Raw genomic sequence first — 11192 nt, forward strand, 5'->3', positions numbered from 1 at the left:
AACCTTACCGAAAAACCCTAAAAACAATCAAAATCACACAAGAACTCTAAAAAAGAGAAATGAGTACGACAAAAAAACGAAGTAATCAACGTAAAAAGGATAGAACAGCAAGATTCTCGAGACTTGAAGACAAGAGATACCGCTGCTATCGTTCTTCAAATACTCCATCAAGCGAAGAGAGACGAAGAACGGCCCGAAATTTGATCATGAAGGAAGGATCCCGCGGAGAAGACGTAAGAAATCTCGTTCCGGCGAGCTTCTCCGGCCGTCGGTAGCCGGAAAAGTATAACGGAAATCGAAAAGAAAACCCTAGTGCCGTCACCGATGCGTCAGACAAGATACCTTCGTCGAAAAGAAAAGAACCAAGGCGAAAGATGTAGGTAAGTTGCCCGTCGGCATTCTTGAAAAAAAAAAGATAACACAGCTACAGGGCAGTCCAATGGCGTTTCTCTCGTTTTTTCCGTTTCCCCAAGAAGAACTCGTTTCTCAGACACCGGGCTGGTCCGGCTGGACCTGACGATGGCCATGTCACGAAAGTTGGAGCTTTGGGTTAACTAATTTACTTTAAACAGTGGATGGTTGTGATTAGGTTTGAGATCTTTTATTTTACAGTGGAGTGGATGATAAACATACCCTCTTGTTTTTTTTCTTTTTTATTCACATCCTACATATTTTGTTCGTGGTCTTTTAAGCAAGAGGATAAGATACAGCAAGCACATATTTATTCAGCTTTGATCTAACTTTGGACATGAGGATAAAGTTTTATGGGATTGAAATAGTTTTAGATTCGAGTTTCTCGAGTTGTTTATCATTTTTCTTGATTTTAGTTATTTATATTATTTTAAAAATTAATTATAAGGATTGAAGGATTAGATTTGCTAGGTTTGATTAGATCGATAAAGGACTGAGTCTTGCAAAATATATTACGTCAGAGTCAAATAGGTGACTTAAAATGACTTATTATTTTTATATGGATCCAGAGATCTTGATCTGATTTTATGTTTGCTCGAAGGGCCAGCTTGATTAGTATTGGACTCATGATGGAAAAATTGGCTTAGGAAAGGAGAATTTTTTTTTTTTTTATTTATATAGGCAAAGAATGTTTTTCCTTATTCAGAACAATACCCTAATTTGAATTCTAAATCTTTGCCAATGGAAAGCTGTTAAGAGATGTCAACCAACAGAAGCACCAAATCTATAATCTAAGAGGGCTAAAAATGGATATGATGCAAATTGTACATTGATTTACCATTTCCAGATCCATATTTTTTATAAGTAAGAATATAAAATATTAATTGAATCACAAATTGAGATCTGTATTTAACTTAAACAAAATATATATGAATGAGATATTAATCATATTTATATTTGTACCGAACGAAAAGAGATACTAATGAGATATTAGTTTACCCATATTTTCTCTATTCAAATATAGTTATAAATTGGATATTATTTGAATACAAACCAGACTTTTTTTAGCATTTTAATAACGAAAACCAAACTAAATAATATAGGCATAAGGGATGAAAATGGAATTCAATATCCAAATTGCACGGGATATACAAATAACTACGGGTCTAGATTTATAGTTATTCAACTTATATGGATATCGATCCGGCCAACAGTCTGGGTCATCAGTTAGTATTTTTCTTTAGATTTATTTTTATTTATTTTAAATAAGAGAAGGGTTGGGACTTAAGCCGGCCCTATTTGGAAGCGAGATAAGCAAAGCAAGGACAAGAGAGAAATTTATTCCCGGTGGTTTACTTTGTGTAAACCTTATCTGCTAATTTGGAAGAAAAAAAAAAAAGGTTATCTTGTGTAATCATTGCAGTTATCCTACTTTCGGCATTTGGATACAAGGAGGTAACAAACCATGAATAAGCTAGAGCTAGGCCTCTGCTTGCATAAAAAATGAGCTAAGTTAGAGCTTGGCATAGCTTTGCTCACGTTGAGCTCATTTCCACACCTAGTTGGTCCTGCATTAAATAGCGTCACTAGTTACCATAAGGTCATTTACAAGTCTATGGTGGTTGTGTAATTTAAGTAGCACGGCCTTCTGATTAGATCCAATGATTGACATACACGCTTTGCAGTTTTATGCAAATTATTTGATGTACTTATCTATATATTGATTAGTTTAAATGATAAATTGATAACATAAATATTATATTTAATTACATTTATACTATATTAAGCTGACTACAAGCAAGCTAGATTTGATCATGTTTGCTTTATTTATTTACAAGCTTAAAAGGTTGGCTTGTGTTCGGTTGTTTTGCTAATCCAATAAAGCTACAGCAAGCTCAATATAATCAACCCTACTTTGAAATAGCTCATCATTTGACCATTTTACAGTATTCTATATTTTCTACTATTAATTTTCTCAAAAGATAGCGTGTTGGTTAGTGAACTATGTATGTTAGAATTTAAAACTTGATCAAATCAAATTTAGTTATTGATAAAATGATTATTTGGTTTTTCCCCCATATGCTTTCTCTTGGTTATAGCATATCATTATTTTCCACTTGATGAAAGGCTTGGTATTTTCACTTGATGAGTCCAACAAAGAATACAAATATTTTTGCATTTGAGGAATAGAAATCTAAGATACTTTAGAAGTAAATTATATTCGTAATATAGGATTTTGTTTATATGCCTAGGGCTGGAGTGGGCCTGGGCTGTCCTGAGGCCTGTCAAGCTAAGCTGATCTTGGAGCGGACTAAGAATCTATCTTTATTTCATTTCTAATAAATCCACCTATATTTTTTATATGGATGGATTTATTACATTTTCATAGCTGCATCCAATAATACTGTTGAGTTTTGTATTTTGACTATATCAGGGGAAGGTCACTTAATATTTTGTTATTGTGAAGCACTTCTGGCATCAGATATTATTTTTTGCCCTCAAATCCAATAATCTCATTGCAATCGAGTGCAACAGCAGCCATTCATTAAAAAAAAAAAAAAATGGCAATGGTTCTTATATCTATTCTGGATGCTTTATATAGACTATATGCAGAATTATATGAACACGAAATATTCAAAGCTTTATAGGAAACATCCAAAACATTTCTTATATTTTTATTATAGAAAAATATGCAAAATTCAGAAATATTTATTATTCAGTTTTTTATTTTTATTTTTAAGCTACTGAATGAAAAAAATTCAGACAAGTTATTGAAATACTGATGGATTTGCTAAACTAATGTCAAGGCTTGCAAAGGTGTGAAAAGGGTTATGTCAAGATTTTTTAGAATTTTGCATGGCTTCCTTAGATGCATATGAGTATACTTTATATCTGATCTGTCTATACTCAGGTTGGATGTAAGTTGTTCTCTTTGTACTTATTTAAGATACAGTTGATGCTTATTTTGACCATGCATTCTCTTGGTAAAAGTGTTAGAGTGCGTTTAGTTCATAATCAAAATTAAAATCAGAACTGCAATGAATTGAAACTAGCACTCAATCCTCGCATTGTGAGAGTTTAATTGATAATAATAATAATAATATAGTAATTTTTTTATGCTATTAATGTTAATAAATCTAAAAATCAAGAATGCTATAAGATAGGTTTGTAGAATATATTTTATAAATATCAAAAATAAAATATAGGTTGTTTGATATCTAGAAAAAGAGCTGTCTTTCTGAATTTTATCTTGACAATTCTAGCATATAAAATTGTTAGCATAAAGCTTAAAAATAACAAAAAAAGAAATTCAGACTCTACAAAAAAAAGAGAAAAAATTGAAAAATAAAAAGTTAGCAAATCTATTTTAAGAAAATAAGATTTAAAAAAAAAATGATACAGACTATGATCCATGATGACTTTTGAAATAGTAAACTCTACACATTTCAAACAACAAGAATAATATTTAAAATGAGATTTACAATAGGTTGAAAAGAAATTTTATCTGTAAAGAAGAAAAGTAAATTGCAGAGTTCATGCATCAACTTAGCTTCAATTCTTCGGTGCAGTATACTGCTACCATTGAAATATCTAATTGCCAATGCTTTTGTAGAACATATTATTCTTTTTTCTATGACAGGCCACCGCATTATGCAACAGGTATTGTCTTTTTAAGAGTAGCAAAAAGAACGTAATAAGCAAGTAAAAGTCCCAACAATTACAAACACATGAACTTGATGAGAGGCAGAACAATCTAATTCGTGCAGCTTATTGAACGTAAAATCGCAATTACCAATTGAGAAAAGACAAACCAAAGTAGCACCTGCAAAGCAACTCCTCTATTTAGACAAATAACACATTCACACAAACAATTTATAGATGACTACAGATATAATAGCACCATATCTGAAGCGTATTCCACGAAGAGTCCAACCAATTTACCAAATGTCCAACTCATCAAGTCTACTCACATTTATTGTTAAGAAGCAAGATAGGATACATCAGGCAAACTACCTTGGGATAACATTACGACACAATAGGAAAGTACCAAGCAAGTCATGTTACTCCAGTGCAAAGAGCCCCAACCATTTGTCTTTAACCTAATAGTATCAACAGAAAATATGAAATAACTAAAAAAACCCTCGGTTCACACTTGAATTATTTTTTCATATTTTTGCCTTATGGAATGGCTTTAATCGAACCGCACGAAATCCCATGGTGGATAACATGCCATGTTACCCCTTGTATTTCATTATTCCTAATTGCACGCTGTCCACCATGCATATACTCCGTGATTTGCCCTGATTCACTTCGACCTCCCTATTCTCTCGCCGCCACCTCCCATCGATCTCCACTGTCACCTTCGTTCCCATCGTCACTTGCATCAACCTTCCCCTTCGATCTCCCTCAGGTGCTTTCCTTCTCATCATCACCATCGTCACCTTCTTTTCTATCACACTGTCCTCACGGATGCCCACCTCCTGCCGATCTTCACTGTCGCCTTCCCCCTCATGGATGCCCTCACCGGTGTCGGCCTTCTCTCTTGTAGACACCCACCTCCCGCTCATCTCCACCGTCACCTTCTCCCTCATGGATGCCCACCACTCGTTGGTCTCCGCCTTCACCTTCTCCCCTCACGGATGCCCATCATCCGTCGATCTTTACTGTCATCTTCCCCCTGATGGATGCCCTCCACCGACGTCGACCTTCCCCCCTTACGGATGTCCACCTCCTGCCGATCTCCACCGTCACTTCCCCCTCACGAATACCCTCACTTGCATCAGCCTTTCCCCTTGTGGATGTCCACCTCCTGCCGATCTCCGCCATCATCTTCTCCCTTGCGAATGCCCACCTTCCACCGGTCTCTGCTATCACCTTTCTCCTCACGGATGCCCTCACAGACATCGGCATTCCCCCTCCAATCTTCCTCTATGCTTTCCTTCCCACAGATCTCTAACAGAGAGAAAAAAAAAAGAAGGAAAGGAAAAAAAATTTGATTAATTCTACATGGGAAAAGAAAAATTTTTCCTTTTTCCATCTTTTTTTTATATTTTTTCTAGTTTTTCTTCTATTTTTTTTCATTCTGTAGAGTAACTAAAAGGAAGGGCATTTAGGATATTTCATAAAAATTGAACCTCTTAGTTACTCTCACGTTGTAAACATTGCCTAATAGAGACAGAATGGCTGGATCATTTTAACCGGTATTTATAAAGTTTTGGTGGATGGTTAAAATTTTTTTTCTTTTGAGATCTAAGTGTAAAGCGGTCAAACTTTAAGAATATCTCTATAATTTTTTTTTTCAAAAAAAAAATTATAAATAAAAAAGAAAATCAATTCTGAGAAAAAAATCATCTATTCAAATTAAATGGAAAAATTAGTATCCACATCTTGAGCGGCATCATTTGCATCACAATATTTGTCATCTTTATATTTCTCCAGCCAATATAAGCAAAATTTTGAGAACTGCAAAATTACTCATCTGAAGAGCTAGGTTTAAAAGCTTTTTCCAATACCCTACAACACCACTGATAAAGAAACGATTGCACTGCATAAGCTCATAGGCGCTACCCAAGGTTTCTTTTGCTTTTCTTGTGTATTTTCTTGGTTTCGCCCATCACCTTCCTTGCTGGAGTCCACTATATGAACCTTGCCAATTGTGGTGACTCTAAATAAAAATGGAATCATATCTATAGAACACCACCATACTAAATTAAACCAACCATTACATAATTGAAAGTAGTTAGAAAATAAAGGCATTATAAATTCATGAACCCATCCAAAACAATCAAAAGAAATAACAATAAAAGACAATTCAAATAAATAAATTATTGCATGCTCAACATCAATTTCCCTGTGTCAGCCTCAATATCATACTAAAATCCTATTTGATTATTTAGTTCCAATAGGAAACTGATATGCTTTCTGTTTAAAAAAAATAATATAAATCTTATTTGAATGTGTCATCACTTCAAAAAAAAGCATTTACATATGTACAAATTGTCATTATAAAATAGATTATATTTTTTGATTTGATTTTATACAAATAGACTTGTATGGATAGCACAATTTAAATTTATACTTGGCTTCTTTGAAACTTCTCCGTAGCTTAATATCAAGTATCATTACCAGTCAACCAACAATATGCCAATCTGTTCTAAGCATTATAAATTTCAGTTTTAAGTTTAAAAATATCAAGCTACAGTTTAGTTAGCTAACGAATCATCTATGTAATAATATTAGGACGTCTAAAATGTATAATATGAATTAGGTGTTGAATTTCTACAAAAATCAATTGAAGATGATTTTTATAAATCAACATAAAATCTGCCTTTTAAATCTAATTGCATAGCAAATGCTTCTGAATCAAAACACTTTAAGAAGTTAGCTTAAAAAGAAGAACCAAATGCTTCATAATAGCTTTCTCTAAAATTTTCAATTATGTGACAATGAAAATGTTCTTAAAAATTGAAACAATAGTAATTCAAAATTAAAAATTTCTTGAACATCTGATAAATTGAAATATGATCATCAAAATTAGAGAGAGAAAAAGAGATAGAGAACATACCTTGGTGCCAGTGGAAGGTAATAGAAAACTTTAGCTTCTGATCGGTGGTAGAGAGTAAGATATGCTAGTTGTCCAATCATGACCGACACCAGCAACCATGGACATATTTTTTGTTTTTTTTTATTTATTTTTTTTGGTCGAATTCTTCTATTGACAACAAGGGAAAAAAAAAAATTTTTTTTCTAAATTTAATACCACAGAGAGTGAAAATGAGGGCTATAAAGGGTGGTGCATTTGGCATTTTTGTGTTGATTAGTTTTTGGCCATAATGTCTTGATGCGTGAAAATTTGAGAATTTTAAGAGATTTTATTATTTTCAATGCTAATATTCATGAATATGAGAAAGTCATAAATAATCAATTGATATAATTTATTCCTTTTATGTACTTTGACTTTACACTTAGCACAATAGCTTATTACTTTTATATTACTTTTATGCCGTGCTCATGTGGCATCTTAAATTATGTTTAAGATCCAACTCGTCAACATCACATTTCACCTTAAATCACTTGTTTTTATTTTATTAATATTATATAGATAGAAATTGAAATAGCCATATCTTCATATTTGATTTATAACTAGAATCAAAATTGAAATGGAATTTGAATAATCGGGGAGAGTAGAGATTGGATTTTAGGGGTTTGGGGCATTTCTCTATTTTCTAGAATAAAAATGAGACTCCTCCAACCAGATGGCTAGAATGTGAGTTAGTTATTTCAATTCCCATTTTAGAGTCCCACTCTCTGGGACCAAACATGCTCTTAGTTTTTTTTACCAGTAAAAGCTGTATCTCCCATATCTTCTGCTACATTTTACGCATCATGTACCATATGTTGAGTGTGGTGAATCCAAACCAAATTAGCCACGATGCTTATCATGTTTCTCATGGAGCTATCTAGAAGAGAACCTTGGAGATGTGATGGCTGAAAGAAATGTATGGGCAACATGCAGCATAGGAGAAACATTTTGCAATAGCGGGAAATCTTTGTTTGGTTTGGCTGAAACAATCATGAAAGACAATGAAAAACAATGTTTGAAACCGATGTCTCCATCTTGAGTCCTCAAAATATTCCAACAATTTCTATATTGATTACCTAATTCCAAAATATCGAGGGCTATTCTTCTTCTTCAAAAAAAAAAAAAAAAAAAAAAAATTCTGGACTAGCCAGACCATTTGAGAAGGCAATAAGATGAGTGGCCGAATCAAAGTTTATTATAGTTAAAAAATAATTTTTCTGGGGCATTATCCAGCTTGACGTACTTCTAGCCCTGTGTATGTGTTTTGTGTGAAGGAAATATTAATTCCTCTTTATTGGAAATCAACAATTATGACAAATGTAGAAAGTCTAAACTAACAAAATAAACTTTTGCATAGAAAAATCTAAAATACACATTAGAATTGTTATTGGTGGAACCTTGTGGAACTTCGAAAATGTTCGAATATGCACATTGAGGAGATGTTTGGTTGGAGAGAGTGGGATTTGGAATCGGAATCGAAATGGGTGACTCTCATTCCAACCATTCGATTAGGGGAAGTCTTATTTCGATTTCGATTTCGGGATGGAACGGAAATAGCTCAATCTATATAGAACTCAATTCCTACTCTCCTCTATGGATTCAAATTTTCATTCCAATTTTGATTCTGATTTCGGTCACGAATCAAATACTTTGGAGGATTTGACTATTCCGATTCCGATTCCAAGTCATTCTAATTTCTATTCCCATTCTGATTCCGATTGCGAACCAAAAATTCCTTGATTTTTTTGTAAGGGCACGTTGATTAGCTCAAACATATGCAATTACTTCTTCACCAAAAAAAAGTGCCATACCTATTTAAAATATGTCTAGTGAAATAATAAGATCTTGCACTGCTAAGTATTATGGTATGCATTGAATAGTCTAAAGGGGTGTTTGGTTTGCAATCGAAATCAGAATGGGAATGAAAATCGGAATGGCTTGGAATCAGAATTGGAATAACCAAATCCTCCGAAGCGTTTGGTTTGTGACCGAATCGAAATCGGAATAAAAATCTAAATTCACAGAAGAGAGTAGGGATTGAGTTCTATATAGATTGAGGCTATTTCTGTTCCATTCCGAAATCAGAATCGGAATAAGATTTTTTTCAATCAAACGATTGGAATAAGAGTCATTTCTTTCGATTCCTATTCCAGATCACCCACTCTTCCCAACAAATACCCCTTATGTTATTCATAAATATAATTTTTTTCTTTCAATACTGAAAACTTTCTAATATGTATATATTAGATGGGGAGGGTAGGAGGAGAGGGAAGGGGTTTCATCATGCTTGCCATGATTAAAGATCAAATAAGACTAGCTTGGTTTGTGGGAAAAGGGAGAGACAGGTGTGGTCAACGGTAAAAAAAAAAAAACTTATATTTTTTTTTAGTAAAGGTAGAAAAACTTATATTGATTGGAGGAGAGAAACGAGAAAGTATATTTCCCTTGGGAATTACTTTCTTATATTTCATGGAAAAAAAAGAATTATGGTAATTTTTATTATTCCAAAAATGGTCCTAAACCATCATACTAAAATAGATCAAATTTGGTCCCTGTAATTAATTTGGAATGTGTTAGCATGACTAACTCTATTTCAAAACTAAAATACTCTTGTACTGATAATTATTCTAAAAGTGGTTACCATGATGTTACGAGAAGGAATAGCTTTGAAGGCACTACAATGATATGTCTCCTGACTCAAGCATTCCTAGTTCACAAATTAGGATAGACAATAAAGCACTAGTAGAAATATTCATGTTCTCCTTCTATTAATGCCATTGATGTTGGTGTTCCAAATATTGGAAGTGATCAAATATTATATCTAATTCTAAGTGCATAACATGAATTTTATATGATCTTTCTAGAAAAATAGATGCTCAACTATCTCATAGTCTACTAACATGCAAAAATCATTTTCTCATATATCATATATCGTATTAGCTTTTCAAAAATATATTTTAGTGGGGTGAAATTTTCTACAAAGTAAATGAGTCCTCAACAAAAACGGTGGTGGTAGCTTGGCTGGTGCGTGAGTGGAAGGAGAGGGAGGTGAAGAGGAATAATAAGAGGTGGGATGCTCAATGGAGCTACACGTCATCCAAAGCCAATATCAACGGCTACATGGTTATTTTTCTATATCTTGCACACCGAACATCATCCCACGTATCATAATAGAATTTTGTTACGACACTCCAAAAACTATTTTAATATTTTTATTTTATATTTATTTTTGATCATCAAATTAAATATAGATCACTCGAATTTCAGCTCTACAGCGTATTCATATGCACGATTGATACAATAAATATTTCAAAAATTAAAATTTACTCATACTACAACTAACTTAATTTTTTGTTTTGAAAAATTATTCTCCGTGGACCCCTGAAGGCAGAGGAGGCATTGGGTTGGTTGGGGGGGGGGAGGAGCGGCGGGGGACAATGCCAACATTAAAGGGGAGAGGACTGTGGAGAAGCCACTAGCAGCGGCCAAGCGGGTAGGTGTGGTAGAGGGGAGAAGTTGCAGGCCATGCTGGGGGTTAGCGGTGATAAGGAGAAGCCATGGCCTCCTCCGCACCATCTTCTTGCTCTTCGCCCTCACCTCCATCTTCCTCGCCCACTACTTCCTCCTCCATCCCCGCCCCTCCTCTTCCCTCGAAACCCTAACCCTAACCCCTCCCTCAAGCCCTGTCCTCCCTCCCTTCCTTCCTCCCTTGGTCCTTCTCCCCCCGCCACCGGCCCACTCTTGCCAGGCCTACTTTGGCCATGGCTTCTCCTGTCGGATCAACCTCCTCTGCTCCTCTTCCTCCACCAACGGCGGGGGGTGGTCTTGATGCTTCTACAACGAGACCCCTTGCAAGCTCCATCTGCAATGGGGGGCAGGGTAAGGATGGACCCGGGGAGGATCTCGATGACAGACTGTCACGCTCCGAATCCGGGACATAATACGGCCATGCTACCGAGGGATGGGCCACGATAATGCGAAGCCAAAATTCATCTTCTTAAATATAATAACAGGTGCATCATAAATAAATGTAATAATAAAGTTCAATTCAAATATTTAATTAAACCAAAACTGGTTCAGAGCATCTAAATCTAAAGATGAAATAATCCAAGTCTCAAAATTCATAATAGCTACAATCCATAAACATAAACTGAATTTCTAGTACAAAATTTTCAAGCTTGCTTTGCCGATCCCCAAG

General features: G+C 34.6%; 1 protein-coding gene across 2 annotated transcripts in view; it reads right to left on the bottom strand.

Moving 5' to 3' along the window:
• LOC105037443 (protein EMSY-LIKE 3) overlaps positions 1 to 368 on the bottom strand; it is a 10160-nt gene extending 9792 nt beyond the window's left edge. The window contains exon 1 of one of the 2 annotated variants that reach the window (XM_073253576.1): positions 141 to 368. In XM_073253576.1, coding sequence (XP_073109677.1) covers positions 141 to 168 — 28 coding nt within the window. In that variant the 5' untranslated portion in view covers positions 169 to 368. The remainder of the gene's footprint in view (positions 1 to 140) is intronic. The other variant, XM_073253575.1, reaches the window with a different exon arrangement.
• Positions 369 to 11192: the final 10824 nt, after the last annotated feature.

Source organism: Elaeis guineensis, chromosome 3 (assembly GCF_000442705.2).
Source record: "Elaeis guineensis isolate ETL-2024a chromosome 3, EG11, whole genome shotgun sequence".
NCBI classification, from domain to species: Eukaryota; Viridiplantae; Streptophyta; class Magnoliopsida; order Arecales; family Arecaceae; genus Elaeis; species Elaeis guineensis.